The sequence below is a fragment of the Seriola lalandi genome, unplaced genomic scaffold (genome assembly GCF_002814215.2).
Source record: "Seriola lalandi dorsalis isolate HSWRI2012SDOR001 ecotype SW California unplaced genomic scaffold, Sedor1 jcf7180002054443, whole genome shotgun sequence".
In the NCBI taxonomy this organism is placed as follows: domain Eukaryota; kingdom Metazoa; phylum Chordata; class Actinopteri; order Carangiformes; family Carangidae; genus Seriola; species Seriola lalandi.
The window spans coordinates 1,250,500-1,269,147 of NW_019524996.1; the positions used below are offsets into that span (position 1 = coordinate 1,250,500).

The window sequence follows — 18,648 nt, forward strand, 5'->3', positions numbered from 1 at the left end:
GAGTGGTTGCATAACTTGTAGTGTGTTCGGTAGGAATTGTGCAATATTTCATGAGGAATGTGTAATAGGCTCTGTTAAAAGCCCTGCTCACTACAGGCTGCAAAATTCAAGAAATCATCTAATGAAACCAGTGACTGAGTGATTTTTGTCAAAAGATAAGGGGATGAATAAACAACAGAATATTTATTATTTCAAAGGCGACCCAATCAGGGAGCGAGGAGAAGTTTTTAATTAATAAGGGAGGCCTCGTGAAGCTGTAAAGGCACTGTGTCTAAGTAGGAAATAAACACACCTGCCCTCCAGTGCCTTTGTTATCCGTGTAGACAAGTTAACTACAGATTGTATAGAGAGGTGAGATATTACCATAATAAGAAAGAGCTGATTAGCTGGTGTCATATCAGCACTGTGGTCATTAATACCAGCAAGACAAGGGGATGAGTATCAGTCAGAAGAGCTCCCTCCTCTTATTGTACCTCCAGTGACTGTGGACAGGAGAGTGGAATACTTTTTTGAAGGACCTCTGTGTAGGAGTTAGTGGCATCTAGCGGTGAGGTTGCAGATTGCAATGAAATGGATACCCCTCCCTTTCTAAGTGTGTAGGAGAACCTCTGGCGTCTCTCAGGCAACGTTAAAATGCAAAAGGCCCTCTCTGAAGCCAGTGTTTGGTTTGTCCATTCTGAGCTACTGTAGAAACATGGTGGCGCAACATTGCAGGCTCGGTGGAAGACAGCCATGTTGCGCCACCATGTTTCGACCTTTGTAGACATGAAAAGCTCATTCTAAGCTAATACACAATGATTATTAGCTTCAGGTGATTATACACAAATGACATCATAATCATAAATTTCATAAGGAAATGTGTCACATCATCTGCCACTTTCTTGCAAAATTCCTTTTCCAAATATTTGTAGCTACTTCATCAGCATATGCTGATCAGTGTATAGCTTCTGTGTACTGTCTATTTAAATTTCCAAGTTTGGACAATAAAGTTTCTGCTCTGTTGTATTCAACTTTATTTGTATAACTAAATCAAAAAAGTTTCATCTGCAACCCCAATGAACAAATCTGGGAGGACAAGCCAAGATAAAACTGGAAAGAACATGAAAATCGTCAAACACAGGCTGAACAAGCAAGTGCAAGGCTGGCACAGTAAACATAAACAGGATGATCAGCTGTGATCTGAGAAGCCAGTGTAAGAAGAGGCATTTAATCTCCAAAAATAATTACAATTCTCTGGCAAAATAAAATGTGTATTTCAGGCTTGGTTTGAGGATTTAGAACCCAAAGTAACTGCATATAAATATAAAGATGACTGAATATTAAGAAAATTAAATAGAACATGTAATCATTTTATTATTCTTGTCTACTAAAATAGATTTACATGCTTCAATGCTCCAAAAAGACATTTTTCTTATACTGTACATCTTTTATTGCTGTACTCCTCTGAGGATTCTCTGTCTGAAAGGCTTTGTTAGATCTCTGGGCTCATTAAAGCCCCTCTCTTCACTCTGGGCTCTGATTGGTCAATTTGCCAGCGGAAACTTCAAGTTCCACCCATGTCTTGCTTTCTAGCCCAGCTGTAGACAAATGGTTGTGACTGTTACAATGGGATCAGTTCCGGCTTATCAGTTTGAGCATACATCCACAGCACCAAGCGAGCAATTCGTATATAACTGAATCGGCGCCATTTTTGATCCGGCATCCTGCTTCAATAATACATCCATGGTCCGATCTTGAATGGGAAGATCATAGATCTGATCCACCTTCGCAAGCTGCACTAGAGCAGGAAAACAAGTACACCTACTGCCTGGCAGGTGGAAGGAGGGAGGGAAGAAGAAGTACTGCAACTAAAGTCGCTCAATAAAGTTGCTTGACAGTGTGTAATGGACTTCACATGACAATAATCATAACTTCAAATACTTTTATGAAAAACCCTTTTGATTTTTTTTGATGTGTGGACACTTACGGACTAAAGGAATATAAATAATGTAGGAATGTACAGACAATCGGACTTCACCTCCGCTTCGAAGGTGGGAAGTCGCCACAGCTGGTTTACAGTGCTGGTAATATCTGAATGAATTCTCCTTTTTGTTCATAGTTACTGAAAAATTAAGTGAATGGTTAAATTGTGGGTAATTTATCCAAGCTAAGGAGGTAGCCTACAGCATGTCAATATTGACAAACGTTTAAGCATTTATATCTTTGAGCATGTTGCTAAGCTGCTTTGCCCTAATGGGATCAGGTCGCTGTCGACACGGTTATAAACATCACAAATCCCCAAAAAATTAAGCAGAACAGTCTCCCACTGGGCGACATTGCAAAAATCCAGTGTCAAATTGTGCAAATTGTTTTTGAAGTAGTCCTTGAGGTACCGGTGTTGTATCAAAGTCTGTTCCCCATTCAAATAGAGTTTCCCTCCCATTACAACTGTGTTTCCTATAGCACCCTCCTTTGGTGGTTAGGGTAAGGATAAGGTCACAGGGGAAAACTAAAATGTTCGGAACAGTGGAGGGAACCGTGGTACAAATGAATTCCAGCCACTGAGTTCTTTGTGGTTCATACAAAGTAGATTTCTCCAGGCAAGACAATGTCTTTTTGGCATGGCTACAAAACAAAAAAAAATGGCCTTCATTTTCAGTAGTTGTGTGCTGTGCTGCATATCAAGCTTGCAGGCAGTGTCCAGCTTGCAGGTGGATGGCATAAAAGATCAAGGAAGTAAAGCCTGGACCCCCAATGAAGTGTTTCATCAAAATTAGAAAAAAAAAGAGTGTATAATAGGTCACAATTGTTCATAAAAGGTCGATAGTGGTTGCTGGAACGCAACCCTCAGTGACAAAGTAAACCTGTAGGCTATGTGCTGCACTGTAGTTTAGAAATAAGAAATTAGCTAAATTTGCTGCATATGAACCTGTATTTATGGTTAAAAAAATGTTTATTTGAGGACAGAAATTTAAATTCACCATGCTGCATAATACATACCGGCTGGATTAGAGCACCAGAAAATCAGATTTAGGGCACCAGTAAATCAGATTGTTTAGAATTCAGACAACACATTCTGTTCTTGGGGAAATCCAACCATGTTTACCCCTCGGGGGGGTTTGCTCTGCCCCGTCTGCTCATCGTCTACAGCTTCATGAGAGCAGTTAGAGTTAGGTTGGATTAAAATGTGACGCTGTTTGGCTTTCTTGAATATGGAGAAGTTAAACACACTGACAAACAACACTATGTCAAAGCAATAAACAATAATGTATAACCACAAACATGAGCAGTCTCCTCCTCTACCTGTATGGATTACCAGAGTGACAAATTGTCAGGTAAGCTCTCAAATCTACTAACACAGAAGTGTCAGAGCAGCCAGGCATTGTGAAATCCCCGGGCCGTCTGTCATATTAACAAAATGACTCCACATTCTGACACACTGACAAGTACAACAAATTGCTCTCATTGGAAACCAAATAGCCAGTCTTCACTATATGAACTCATTCATGCATAAATGGATTAGCAAAGAAAATCACTTCAATTTTTATGTCCTGTGTGTATCTCATCGTGATGTTTCCAGTTGTCCTGATGCTGTGTCACTTTAATTCACTGGTTAATATTTGATCTGTTATTTGTACATTGTTATGTAATAGCCTCCCTACAATGTGTTTGTGGGTTTGAATACCCCTGGGGGCGACTGTGTTTGTTTGTACCTCTAATTAAGCCCGATGTGTCATTTGCTCTGCTCGGGATGCTGCTATGTGTATTTACAGATATTGTTAAATTAAGCCCGTCTATATGTAGGCCCACATGTGTCTGCCTCTATTTTTATTGCGCTTTGCCATGTTTATACATTTTGTTTCAAGCACGTCATGAAATCACTGCGTTGGCAGATGCAGAGGAAAAACTTCCTGAAGAAAGATCACACTTGCAGCCTGAGAACACCAAGCTTGATAATAACTCCAGCAGCAAGTGGGGACATGCTGTACAAAATGTGTGCCATGTGAGCTATACAGCACGCGCGCACACACGCAGGCATGCACGCACACACACACGCAAGCACGCACGCACGCACACACACACACACACACACACACACACACACACACACACACACACACACACACACACACACACACATACTGGAGGCACTCCAGAGCAGCTCCAAAGACAGATTGGGAAAAACAGTGTAATTCTATCTACTCCAAAACGGGGCATCTTGTAGCATGTGACAGTGGAACAAGAGCTGACAAAACCCTCCCTGTTATGACAGGCCCCTCAGACCCCCTACAGATGATACCCCACTCACTATAGAGACAGAATACATTCTCAGTGTGTACTTTGAATGAAGTATGGCAAAAAGCAAAGGGAGCAAGAAACAATATAAGGGGGACGGGGGGGATAACATCTAATCTAACAAATATCATTTTTAGAGTCCACTCCCAAACCCTTCTCTTTCACACTAGCTAATTCTCTCCACCTACCAGGCGCTCCAGCAGTAATAAGCCGATACCTTCACAAGGGATTTCAGGGACAAACATCACTGTAAAAGGTGAAATATTCCATTAATCAGGATCACAGAAAGGCTTTGTACTGTCATAGCAGGTGTCCTGGTAATTCTACTGAGGGGCACAAAGAGGCATTGCCTGCCAGTCAACACCTCACTTGACCGCTCACTCCCCCCTCCCCCCTCCATTCAGTTATATAATATACTATCACACAATAAGTACATAGTGCTTGCATGAACAGCTATAGCTACACCTGGGAATCAGTATCAATCCATAGTTATGTTGTATTGTGTTGGTGATGAAGGATGCGAACGCTCCATCTGCTGTCCTGTCGGTGTAACTACAGGATGGACTGAATTGGAAATCATGATATCTTATTGACTTGTTTGATCTCTTCTTCTTCCAGAAGTCATTCACATTCATTTCATTGATCCTTAGCTTTTTTTATTTAACATTTTCTTGTCTTTAATTGGTTTACTTATAAACAACTCTTCTTGTCTACGTGTACTTTTATTAATTAATTTGGAGGTGTGAAGAACTTTTCAAACAAGGGTTATTAAATTAAGATCCTGCTTGCTGTTTCAGCAGCATGGATGTTTGACTTAAACCCATGTTGTTTGATTGAAAGACGGTTTCTTCAACCAGTAGGTGGTTTCTGCTGCAGCACTATACACACAAGAGAAAGACATGCCCCAAAATGGTGCACTGAGCAGAACAGGCGAACAGAAAGGGGATTTGCTCTACAGCTGCACTTTTATTATTAGTATCAGACACCCAGGAACTAATATCCATCTGGAACATGTTAGGGATCATCCCTGAGAAATCAGAGAGAGAATAAGGAGAGATATCAGGAGACAACAGGAGATGAAAATAAAAAATAAAAAAAAAGTTGTGAAACAATAGCGTGGGAAAGTATATGCTAGTTTAGCATCAGTGTGGAAGGTTGACTACCAGAAAAACCATGTTGGAATCCACTGCAAAGTGATCAGCTAACAGTTTCATCCTACATTATAAAGACCTAGCTCCTCATGGCCAGTACATTTTATGTAAGCACTGTGACAGTAACAGTGACAGTGCTTTTCTTCTTTGGGCCACAAGAAAAATATGTAATTAATTTACTTGATATAATTTAATTTTTTTTCTTTTCATTTTGGTCAGTTTTATGTTGTTGTTGTTGTTGTTGTTGTAGTGTTTCTGTCTGCTAAAAAAAAGACATATTTTAGACAAAACATTTACTATAGAAAACCATTATTACCAGACTAATAGTGTGTGAGTGATAAACATGACAGGTCTACATAAATTCCAGTAGATGGCAGCCTTTAGTTACATTTGGCTCTTAAAAAAAAAGGCTCATCCCATGTTGACTGGTGAGAGCTTCCTTAATGGGGTTGAAATTAAGACTGAGCTGCTCATTTAGGATGAAAGCAAATTTAAAACCTGTCACTACTGAGGGACATTGAATAGATGGATAAATCACTCTTAACAGGCTGTGGCTGCATGCAAACCGAGATACAATGCGGTCAGAGAGAGAAAACCTTCGGATACATGACGAAGACCCATGAAGGTGAAGGAAACACTGAACTGAAGTGACACTCCTGAAAAGGTAAGGGAGTGAAAGATACTCTTAAACTTAAATTTGGAGGTTTTAGTGACGTAGGGAGGGAAGGGAATAAAACAAGCAAACAGAAAAACAAAGATGAATGTTAAAAAGGACAACGGGGGGATGAGTGTTTGTTTGACTGAATCCATACATGTGTGGGTGGGTGTGAGGAGTAAAGTAGGGTGGGGTGTTGGAGATGTAGCAGGTGGAAGACATGGTGGAGGCAGAGACAGAGAGGACGTGGCAGTAGGGCAGTGATTTAATTAGCACCCTCTACCCCCTCCAGCCCTTCACTCATAGCATCAATAATGCATGCCCCCTTGTTTCCACTGCCATAATTAATCCTCTCTTACTATAATTAAAAGCCAAAAATCCCACAAGATGGTTCAGCTTGGCCAGGCACGGGTTGGGTTGGCACGGGAACTGATGAAAAACTCTGGAGCCTCACACACACACCCTGTGGGCCGACAGATCGACAGACAGACAGACAGACAGACATGTTGACAGAGAGATCAATAGTCAACCCAACTCCAACACAGGCAGAGCGAATGAGGCATGAAGGCAAGCTATAATACCCGGAGAATGTGACATGCGGGCACATTAAATGAATGAATTTGACAGACTGATGACATGAACCACTCCTTGAAAATGTGCTTTCCTGTACCGTGTTTGTGAATGAGCGAGAAAGTGAGGGAAGGGAGCGAGCCAAGCACTAAATCTACCGACCCCAGAAAAGGAGGACGGGTGTACAAGTGCACATACGCACACACACACACACACACCTCTACACACTCACACATACTTACGCAGGCATCCTGCTCCCAGATGAGGTTTCATCTCCGCTGCAGCCAAGCCAGACGAGAGGGAGAGGTGGAGCTTTCTGATGCTGCAATTAGGACCACACTGTCTGGGCGAGCAAACAAGAATGAATATTTCAGTCCGGAGATCTCCATGGGTACCTATGGTGGGGGCCTGGCACACCTACAGACACACACACACACACACACACACACACATAGACAGATACACAGCTTACCACGGCTGCCAGAATTATTCACCTCCCAATCACAGATGCCACAATTATCACATCAGTATCACTGCGTAAACGGTGCCAACTGTTATGCTCATTGAACTATTGTACAAGGTTTACAATATCAGTATAAATATGCATCAGTAGGCGCAGACGCATGTAGCTGATGGTTTCTCCTTCATGAAAATAGGTGCAATGAGCATCCAAGTTTGGCCACGTGCCAGGGAACAGCACAATCGGTAGAGCAGAGGTCACATCTCGTATGCAACCTAATCTATTTTTCCTCCTCTCTCTCTACTTTTCTCACCTCCTCCTCCAGACTTTAAAGTACTCACCTCACTCAGTCACCTCTTCGAGGTCTTCAGCAATTTTTAGCTTCGTGGTGCTTCTCGAAGCTCCAGTGTGCACATCCTCCACCACAGCACACCCTCCCAGCCACACACAGGACTTGTACAGTAGGAGCACTCCCTCCGGTGTGGGTTCATTGTGGATGCTCCGCGCAGCCCTCCTCCTGCCCCGCTGTCCTCGGCCCCATCTCCACTTGATTTATCGCTCTAAAATACCACTGCACTAATTAGTCAAGTAATTAATTAATAGGCATTTGCATTTGTGCATATGCAATTAGGGGGCTGGAGAGAGGAGAGTGCAGATGGGGTCCGGGAGTCTGGTGGGGGTGGGTGGGTCCGTGTGTGTGTGTGTGTGTGTGTGTGTGTGTGTGTGTGTGTGTGTGTGTGTGTGTGGGTGGGTGTGCTGTATTTCATATTTGTGCCAGCAGAAGTTTGCACTTCTTCCAGAAAGACAAGTGAAGTGCAGGTCATCACCTCACATGTCTGACAGTGAGAAAAGGAGGAAGGGAGGGGGAATATGACAAAGGTGTGGAGGTGTGGCTTGATGACTTTGAAAGGCTATTGGGTGTCATTTGACCATAGAGGGAAAGGAGTGATGGAGATTTTGATATCTTAAAGGGGAAGGGCTTCAATTTTGCATTTTGATTACATGCATTTAGCCTATGAAAAAGCACAGCAGGTGGCCCTTACTTAAGACTAATCCGCATACAAACAGGATGCAAAGTCATTCTGAAATATCATAATTCCAAACAAGCTCTCCTTCAGCGTTTCAATATCAGATCAAAGCCTCCCTGATTGGAGTTGCCTTGAGCTCAGTGCTGGCTAAAGCCACACTGTTGACATTTAGCATTTATTTTGGCAAGGTGAGCTGAAGGTTGTTTGGGACTTGTTGAGAAGCATCAACCCCCCATGGCTGCAGTCCTCGCATCTCCCCCCACCCCCTTGTCAGTGCAGCTGAGGTAGGATATAGGGCACTGATTTGGCCAGCAGTGAGGCTTGATGCCCCTCTACTGTCCCTGCACACACACACACACACACACACACACAGACACACACACACACACACACAAACAAACACGGATACAATCACCCCACCGTGGTTTGGTGTAGTGCCAGGTTACCATCCCCTCATCCCATAAGGGATGAGACACATTAGTGAATGTGCAGCATCACGGCTCCCTAGCCACAGCTGCCACACTACTGGTGACCCCAGGGATGAACCTGCAACCCCCCAAATGCTCCCTCGGTTGTGGCTGCGGAGGAGACGTAGGGGTGATTCAGGCCCAAGGACATGATGAGCTTCTATCAGCTATTTCTCAGCTTTCAGGTCCCTGTTCCCTGGGTGTCTTTGTGCCAAGTTGGATTTGGTGGTCATCGAGCTCATTTCTCCCACATTAACTCCACTAATGTCTGCTAAATAGAGAGATCTCTGAGCTGGGATGGACACAATGCAGCAAAGCCGACATGCTGGGGGGACGAGAATGCTGGTGGCGAGGAATTCTTGCATGTTCGCCACCGATGTGCCAGCATGCCTCCTCCTAAATATTGGGCACCTCTGCCAGCTCCTACTAGCACCAATTCCCTGTCATCTATAGCCACACCCCCCTTCCTCCTCATTTTTCATACATCCCTAGTGGGCCTGCACACCTGGGTCTCACTCGCTCTCTCTCTCACCCTTTTTTCAGTATGTCTCTATGTCTCTCTCTCTCTCTCTTACGCTGGCCCCTGCGGGCGCCCCTCACTCAGCACTGCACACTGGAGACACCAGCAGCTCTGGCAAATCCTACACATTCAAACACAGCTACCAGTAAACATTTGATCTTACCACTGAACCACATAGTCCACACACAGACACACACACACACACACACACACACACACACACACACCATACATGCAGCAGAAGCCTGTGTAATATTATATCTTTTAATCTAACTAATTCGTGGCTTTGGCAAGGGGGTCATCTACACCCGGTGTGGTGCCCACAAGAGTCAGAACAAATCACAATTGGTTTTGGTTGTCGTTCCTCTGAATACATGGAAGCATAATTTGATCCAATTAGGTAAATAAATAAACAATATGCCTTCTGTTCCACAGCCTTAATGCACTTATAATGCATCCCCATCCCCCTACCCCTGCGCTGCCTCTGAACCAGAGATGTGGTGGAGGGTAAACCTTGCAACTAAACCCATCATACCCACCTTTCATTTGCCAAAGAGTTAATTGATTTAATTATATAATAGGCTTTAAATAGTATTATTATATTATCCTTTTGAACTGATAACCAGTATATAAGAATAGAGTCTTTGACATAGGATAATTGATTGATTGCTTGTGTAGATATGTTTTTATAGGCTGGAGGTCATAGTTTATCGAGTGTATTGTCACTTAATGCATATAAAACTACAGTATTTTATAGCTTAGACACTTCAAGTGTGACCCTGAGGTGTAACCACTACAACGCTCCTATTGGGAGTCACAATGACTAAGACATACATCAACCTTATAATTTTTCATTGTATATTTACCCCCTATAGTATCACTATAACCGTCCTCATGGTGAGTGCTGGAATATCTGTGCAGCTCCCCTCTAAATTACATTAAACACTGACTGGTGAGTTTGGCAGGTGAATGAGAAAATTCACAGGTTTGACAAAAAAAAATTGCCTACATCCCTTGAAGCAGCAGCACAGGTCAACAATGATGAGTTTTGTTGTTCCACCATTTTATTTTCTCCCTCTCTTCTGTTTTTCCTCCTTTTTTCTGGCTGTGTGAGCGCTAGCGCGGTGACAGATGGCGGAGCCCTCCTCCTCCTCCTCCTCCTCCTCCACCACCACCACCACCACCTCCTCCTCTACCTCCTCCTCACCCTCACTCTCACTCTCTCTCTCTCTCTCTCTCTCTCTCTCTCTCTCTCTCTCTCTCTCTTTCTCTCCCTGTGTCTCTCTTCCCCCGGGAGGGCAAATCTCTCCGAATGCGGGCGCATGTCAATCACCGGGCTCTCATGTGATGGCTCTTGCCGGTGACGTGCCAGCCATATGGGCGCTGGCATCACAGCCTTAGCTGGTATGTAACCCCGTCCCCGGTAGCTCGCGGTCGCCACACGCGCACTCACTCATTCATACACACACATACACACACATATGTACACACATGCATACATGCTCACTTACTCCCTCACACATATACACACAGACACGCCAAGACGTTCACGTTCACTCGCAAGCTCCGGTTATTCGAGTGCGCGCGCTGGGAGAGAAGCACCACGAAACAACTCGTCAGTGAGAGAGAAGCTTCGCGCGCTGCCCGCACCTGCACACTGATGAGGAGCGTTGCTTCGCTCGTGCGGTCCTTTAAGATGGTCTGAAACTCAAGCGCGTTTATTTCTTCCTCCAATCCTCTGTGAAGAGCTCGAGCTGAGGTAAGTTGGAACATAAACAACAACACTTGCTAAAAAAAAACCCATAAAAAAACAAAATCAGGATGCTGAAGTCCCGGTCCAAAATGGAGGAGAAAATTATCTAATAAAAAGATGAACATGTATGTTAATGAAGGTGTTCATCCGCGTTTTATACAGTTCTAATATACTTTAATAGGGTGCCGTGGTGAATTAAAGCACTTTTATCGCTTATCATTTGTAGGGTAAAAGGTTAATTTACTGGCATGAATCCATATGGAAATCTATAGTCGCATTATATCAGTGACTTTGCTCTGGTATGTTCGTATCGATCCACGGCACGTAGCCTTCGTACAGTGTCTGCTCTGGTGACGGCACATTTTGAAACCAGTTCTACCCAAAATGTCATAAATGCACATACACGGAATTTCCAGTTTATTAGATTTCTGTATGGGCTCGCTTGGACAAATAGCTCTTCAGTTCCTCTCTCTCTCTCCCTCCCTCCCTCACTCTCTCTCTTTCTGCGTGCCCTTCAACTTTTGACATCCAAATCTACCTGGATTATAAAAGCTAAGATCAAATACCACGCTCGAGTCAAAAGGCAAGCGTCTCCCGGCCCCGATTTCACTCCTCTACAGGATCACAGGGAGCAAGTCCTGAAGACTGGAGTAGCCCCTTTACAGCAGCAGCGGCGGCGGCAGCAGCGCGCAGGCTGTAAATAGATCATATCGGACACTAATTTGATTTAGAGATTCCTGCGTCTGGACCTTAAACCAGAGAAACAAAAGACTATGAATGTGCAAGATCAGATTTTGTGTGGAAGATTTTGGTCTCAGCTCCGTCGCCTCTCCGAAGGACGTCCTCGGTCTTAATGGGAGATTTATTGATGATTTTGTCGATGATTTGCATGTTCAATCTCGGAGCAAATGAAAGGGTGGGACAACGCCATTGACTGTGACAGGCAGTGTGCAGCAATGATTTATCTCTGTTTGTCCAGTCTCTTCTTCAGCAATCCATCTCCACACAACACTGTTGAAAGCGCAGTGGAGTAGATGCAGTGGATTTGCAAGCTTTGACTATTTGTGCCTCACGAGTTGTGTGTTTTTTATATTTAACGAGGGCTAAAAGGATACAAGCGATTTCCATCTGTAAAGGGTTAACGCTGTCTAAAAAAAAAAAAAAGGTGCTTTGAAATCATGCACTCGTGCATATTGAATTACGTGTGAAATGTATTTCGTGTAAGCTGCACGCTCTGTTAATTAAACGTTGTTGTGTTTTTTTCTTCTAATTGAGCAAACCTCCTGAGCCTGAGATTTCAAAACTAGATTTTGCCCCTGGCACACCCCCTGAGATAATTAACCAACCATCACAGCCTTTACCTTAACCGTGGGCTGCGAGTCTTTCTGCTGCTGCACTATAACAGGAGAAGGGAAGTGAAAACATGTTAGGGAGGGAGCCAATGGAGGCTTATTGAAGCTGTCAGAGATCACCTCGTCTCTCTGTTGCCTTTTTTTTTTCCTTGGATGAACTGATTTTACTGATCAAGTGGTAGGCTGACCAATTTGGTTCCTTTTTTTCTCAAATGTATTTAGCATGTTTGCGTGTTGGTTAACTGTTGATAGTTAATTTGCTAATAATTTTTTAAATTGTGATTCGTTATAGCTGAGCCAACAGTGATTTTTTTTAAATATTTTAGAATTATTAATTAAGTATTTTCACCTAAAAACACATTATTATTCTTATTCTTCTTCTTCTTATTCTTCTTCTTATTATTCTTATTATTATTGCGATAACATAGATAAAAGTTTGACTTTTTTTAGGTATAAATTATAATTCTGCTACTTTTCCTCTTGGCTGTGCTGCTCACAGGCCACGATATTAAATCGCTCTGAAAGTCCTTTTCCAGCTTGAGTTAGGATGTGTCTATAAGCCTTAATTTAATCATCAGCGTGACTTTAAACGGAGCTACAGCCTATCAATTAAATAAAATCCCTTTCGCCTCCTCCGAGGAGAGAGGTGTATGGTGTGGATGAATAGTGCTGGAATGCAGCCAGGAGTGTATATGGGCGTCAGGAGGAGTGAAAGTGGGGGCCCCCATGGGACCTGTAATGTGGCCCCTGCCGCTGGGACCCGCTGCGAGAGGACGCGACAGGGCACACGGATGACAGCAGGGAATTAAATGGGGATCCGTCTGGCTGTAACCCAGCGCAGAGCTTTAGGGGATGATTTCTTTTTCTTTTTTTTCTTTTTTTCTTTTTTTTTTTCATTTTACACTTGTTGTCCTTTAGGCCAAAATAATGAATCAAATATATTTTTTATGAGAAAAAGGACAAAGCGTCACTGTGTTAATGATGAGATTTATTGACCTTACACATTTTAATTTACTCTTCCTCAGTAGAACTTAATAGTTGGGATGTTTGTAGTGACCTGCGCGAGCCAGTTTAACCTCGACCTGTGTTGTGTTTCTGCTGTGGAGTCTTATGACACAATTTTGTTGGTTTTCTTGTTATTTTCTTATTATGAAGCCACACAGACTCTGTGTCCATGCCCTGAGCTTGTGAGGCCTCATTTTCGATTTCATTTTCTTTCCCTCCAGAGCCACAATGTTGACGAGGCTTTTCAGTGACCCCTCGCTTCTCCCAGACGTGCAGAAATACTCCGGCTGGGCGGACGACAGTGACAGCGAGGATTCCAAGATCAAAGATGAGGACCATGACACACAGGACGACATGGACTCCTCTGATCTGAGAGGAGACAGCAGGACGCACTCCGAACACGCCGGGGAAGACGACGAGGACGACGAGGTGGAGGAAGAGGACGACGGAGAGGACACAGAGGGGGAAAGACCCAAGAAAAGGGGCCCCAAGAAGCGCAAGATGACGCAGGCCCGAATCGAGCGCTCCAAAATGCGACGGATAAAGGCCAACGCGCGAGAGCGGACCCGCATGCACGACCTAAACTCTGCGCTCGACAATCTGCGTAAAGTGGTGCCCTGCTACTCCAAAACGCAAAAACTGTCCAAAATCGAGACGCTGCGTTTGGCCAAAAACTATATCTGGGCCCTGTCGGAGATATTGCGCAATGGTAAAAGGCCCGACCTTGTGTCCTACGTCCAGACGCTGTGCAAGGGTCTCTCCCAGCCAACGACCAACCTGGTGGCGGGATGCCTGCAGCTGAACTCCCGTAACTTCCTGACTGAGCAGCAGTGTCAGGAGGGGGGCAGGTACGGATCTGGCTCCTTCTCCATGCACTCCTACCCCTACCAGTGCGCACGTCTGTCCAGCCCCCACTGCCAGCCGGGCTCGAACTCGCATCCGCTGAGGACGCACGGCTACTGCTCGGCTTACGACTCTCTGTATGGTGGAAGCGGATCCCCGGAGTACAACAGCCCCGAGTATGAGGGGCCCCTCAGCCCGCCCCTGTGCATCAATGGCAACTTTTCCCTGAAGCACCAAGGCTCCGCGTCCCCCGACAACGAGAAGGGGTACCACTACTCTATGCATTACTCCGGCCTGCCTGGCTCCAGATCCACCGGGTCCCACAACCTGGTGTTTGGCTCCTCAGGGGCCCGGAGCGGCATTCACTCTGAAAACGTCCTGCCTTACCACGACATGCACTTACACCACGAACGGGCCCCCGTGTATGATGAACTGAACGCGTTTTTTCACAATTAAAACGAGAAGCCTGTTGTGCGTCCCCTTGCAATCAACAATCTATCCACGGCACACTTTTTTGACAAGCTTACCCACCAGGATTTAGGCATTCTGGAGAGATGTTTCACTCGTTGTCATTGGTGTTTTTTCCTTTAATTTATTCTGTATTGAACTTGCTATAGTCAGGGATGTAGTGGAGAGAAATCCACCTAACCCACAATCTTATTTATCCAGCTTTTTCAGGCTGATATAAATCTATAAGATGAAATTTGATGATAAACAAATCATATCAACACCTGAGGATAAAGGAATTTCAAGTAATATGATGTTTTTAAAATGTGATTTGTGTTTGTATTGGTGGTTGTTTGCATTTTGATGACTGGAAGTCAAAGTTTACCCACTTCTTTATTTACCACTACATCACTGGCTACAGCTACACACCCTGACATTGGCGGTGATTTTCTAATAATATATCATTAGAAATAAATCAGTGAACAAGCTAATGCAAATCACATTTACTCGCCTGTACGTGCCAGATTTGGGGAGGGTTTTTTTTTTTTTTTTTTTTGGAAATGGTCAAATTTAAAGAGGAAGTTTAGAGGAGGGGAAATGCTGAATCGAGAGTGATGTGCTTAGTTGGGTAGTTTTAAAGGAATCAGTTCTCCATCAAATCAATCCAATCGTTTCGCATCTATGCAAAACCCAACGAGACTACAGAGCAAGGCAGCGAGGCCCAGGAAGACACTGTATGTTTCATCAGCACTGTTGTTCCACGCACGGGTGTGTGCGCGCACACACACACACACACACACACACACACACACACACACACACACACACACACACACACACGCACATACACACACACTCACTCACTTGCACACTTGAATTAACACAACGAATCTGACAATGGCTGGGCTGGCCACAATGTTTGAACTTCTACTTCTTCTTCAAAAAAAATCTAAATATAATGAAATCAAACATTTTTTTTCTCATTTTCGTTTTTTATTCTTATTTAATCATATGAATCTTTTTTCTTCTTCTTGAGCCATTGCACTGTATTTTCATTTCAAGTAAATTTTGATTCAATATTTTCATTTTAATTTGCAATCTGCTGTTGAATAAGTTATTATTATTATTATTATCATTATTATTATTATTATTATTGCACGTATTTATTGTGTTGTTTTTTGTAATTAATGTTAATAGTCCATGAAAATGAAGGGATCCCATGTGTTGCTGATCATTTTTTCATAAAATTCAAGTCTTTCAACTTTGTATTCAACCAACTGTGTGGTAAAATAAAATGACAATAAATGAGACTGTGCAACTTGATTTTTTTACACCCATCGAACAACCTTGGCTGTTCTATTAAACCTGCAGCATTATTTAAATAACTTGAGTTTCCCTTCACAATCAGTGGAGTATTAATAATACTTCTTACGGTAAACGGCTCAGCAATGTGTATTTGTGTAAAAAGGTGCAGCTTAAAGCTTTTCTGAGAGCATTAGTCTGCACGAGTCATTGTGTTACTGGATGAGAGGAGGCTGACCAGGCCCGGTGCCACAACCTGCAGGAGTCCCTCACAGAGCCTCGGGGCCTTTATCTCATAAAGTGGGACAGGAGGGAGAGGGCAGTGCTGTCATTCTTCCCGTTGAAGTGAAACGGTGCCAACGCGTCATTTTTGCTTGGCAGACAGTTCAAAGTTACAAAACAAGTCTTTAAAAATGTATGGGAAGATTTTAATTGCAGACCTCGGGACGAAAACAGATTTGGTGTAAATGTCTCTACAGCAGACTGATGAGAGTCTGGACACCCTGCTTCACAAATACAAATAATAGGCTACACATTCAGTGATGCCAAGCACTGCACTCAAGGTCATCGGGGTAATAACGAAGGTCTGCTTCATGTTTTCCTCACCATTAAGACTCGATCCGTTTCAGCACCGCGGAGAGCTCCTGCAGCTGCTGCTCCGTCCTGACTTTAAACCTTTTTGGTAAAAATACAAATAATCTGAACATACTGTTGACAACGTGACACTACTGCCACACAGTAATGGACCTGTCACTGTCACCACAATGCTTTAGAAGCTGGAAATCACATTTGAGGAGGTATTTACATCCAGAACACACACGCGTCCTGCAGGTCTGTTCACACCAGGTTTCAAAGCATAAGAAAAAGGTAAAACAATATCACGTCAAGACATAGAAATAATAAAAACACATCTCCAGTGTTTTATTACATATTTTTTTAGATGCCTAATATATTCCTGAGGTGATTATTAATTTAGGAGCTAGTAGACCTACTTGTTGAAACGTGAAAAAGAAGTTATTTCTTTGTCTTTTGTAAATAAAATGACCTGCGCGGCAGTGACATGACATCAATACAGACAACATGCACATATCTGCTGTTTTAAAATGGTCCTTATCTTTGGTTTCCATGCTTCGATAATGCATTAAACATCAGATATGAATTATGAAGTCGACCCCCTTTAATGGTTTCACCTCTTTAACTTTAAACACACATCTCATATTTATACATTTTATATGGAATTATAAATATTTATCTGTTTCAATCAATTCGATCTGTGTGTTTATTGGATATAATATAAACATCACACACACATTAAATAACCACATATAGGAAAGGTTAAATAATAATATATTTTCTTCAATATTGAAATATCAAATCATATTTAAAGAAAACTGGTGAACACACACGCACACACACACACACACACACACACACACACACACACACACTCACACACACACAGTGCAAGGGGCAGCCGTTGCCACCCCGGCTGGGTTTGGAGCGCTGCCCCGGGACCCATATGTTCCCCAAAATGTCCTGGGTGCTCTCTGCTGCTGTACGGACACACACGCGCTTTGGGTGGCGAGTGATGGTGACCAACAGTTTATTACTAATATCAATATCAATACCTGAAATAGCTCAACTCAGATTATTATTCCGTCTCATTTAAAACAAAACTGCGTGGATAACAGCTGAAGCTTTCGGCCCTGGTAGGTTTAATATTGATCTTGAAAGACTATTAATTAAATTAAATTAAAAAAAATACAGGAATGCAATTAAAAAACCATAAGATGGACATTCATTTTTTTCTGGAGCAACTGACCATACATATTTGCCAATAATTTCCCGTCAGTCATCAATAATTCCTTTGTCCCCAAGAAGTGAATCTCTGAATGTGAAAGTTTGGGCGATAAAGAAAGAACTTGTGCTATTAAAGAACATACAAGAAGCCACTTCCTGTGTGTAAGACATACAGTATAATATAGAATAGTTATTTTGAAACTAGTTTTTAATAAAAAAGAGCAACAATATTTCAACACAGTTCGACTTAAAGTTAAAATAAATAACAGGCTAATTTTACCCAACAGATCAATACCGTTTTCAGTGTTGGTTTTTCTTTGAAATAATATTGAATTACAAAATAAATCCAGTCCGTAACTGAGTTTTTGTAACGAAAAAAATAGGTTCTTAATATAAACGTATCTCAAAATGATACAAAATAGAAAACGATAAATGAATTGAATGAAAAGAAAACAGCTTCATTTTTTATGAAATAAAAATATGCACTGAAAAGTCTAACACTTGTGGCTGCATCAGCTTTTCGTTATAGCTATACATTTAACCAATGCAAAAAAATATTTTGTAGACGATTTGAAAAATATTGTTAATAATTCTTAGTCAGGTTTATTAGTGTTTTCGTTCTTGTGCTGCTTGTTCTAGTTTATAACAGATTTTACGGTCCAGTCCTTCAGGTTCAATATAAAAGCAGGACTTAATACAACATGTTCCGTTTGGCAGGTGCTTCTACCTGTGAGTGCATTCATTTAGTCTGAGCTCCTGGTGGGAATCCAACCTGCAGGCCCGCAGTGTTGGCTCAGGTTGTGGGTTTTAAACCACTGAAGAAACCCCGAGGCCCACTCTGCTGTTGTGTTGTGTTTCACTCTTGTGCTCGTTTTTTAGGCCTCTATATTCTTTCTGGCCGCATCAGCAAAGAGTAAAAAAAGTTGCATGCATTTCTGGAGGAGCCAACCCAAAAGTGAAGGCAGCCAGCAGTGGGAGAGGGCATCTATCAAAATACTCCCCGAACCCCCCACCCCACCC

At 42.8% G+C, this 18,648-nt stretch overlaps 1 protein-coding gene across 2 annotated transcripts; it reads left to right on the top strand.

Moving 5' to 3' along the window:
- The first annotated feature begins 10,530 nt into the window (after positions 1–10,530).
- Positions 10,531–15,836, top strand: LOC111658422 (neurogenic differentiation factor 2-like). Of its 2 annotated transcripts, none has more exons than XM_023410944.2 (2): positions 10,531–10,885; positions 13,458–15,836. In XM_023410944.2, the coding sequence occupies exon 2, from the start codon at positions 13,465–13,467 to the stop codon at positions 14,533–14,535; it is 1,071 nt and encodes a 356-aa protein (XP_023266712.1). In that variant the 5' UTR covers positions 10,531–10,885; positions 13,458–13,464; the 3' UTR covers positions 14,536–15,836. The 2 variants fall into 2 exon arrangements, with proteins under 2 accessions (XP_023266712.1, XP_023266713.1); XM_023410945.2 differs by lacking the exon at positions 10,531–10,885 and adding an exon at positions 12,231–12,409.
- The last annotated feature ends 2,812 nt before the right edge of the window (positions 15,837–18,648 follow it).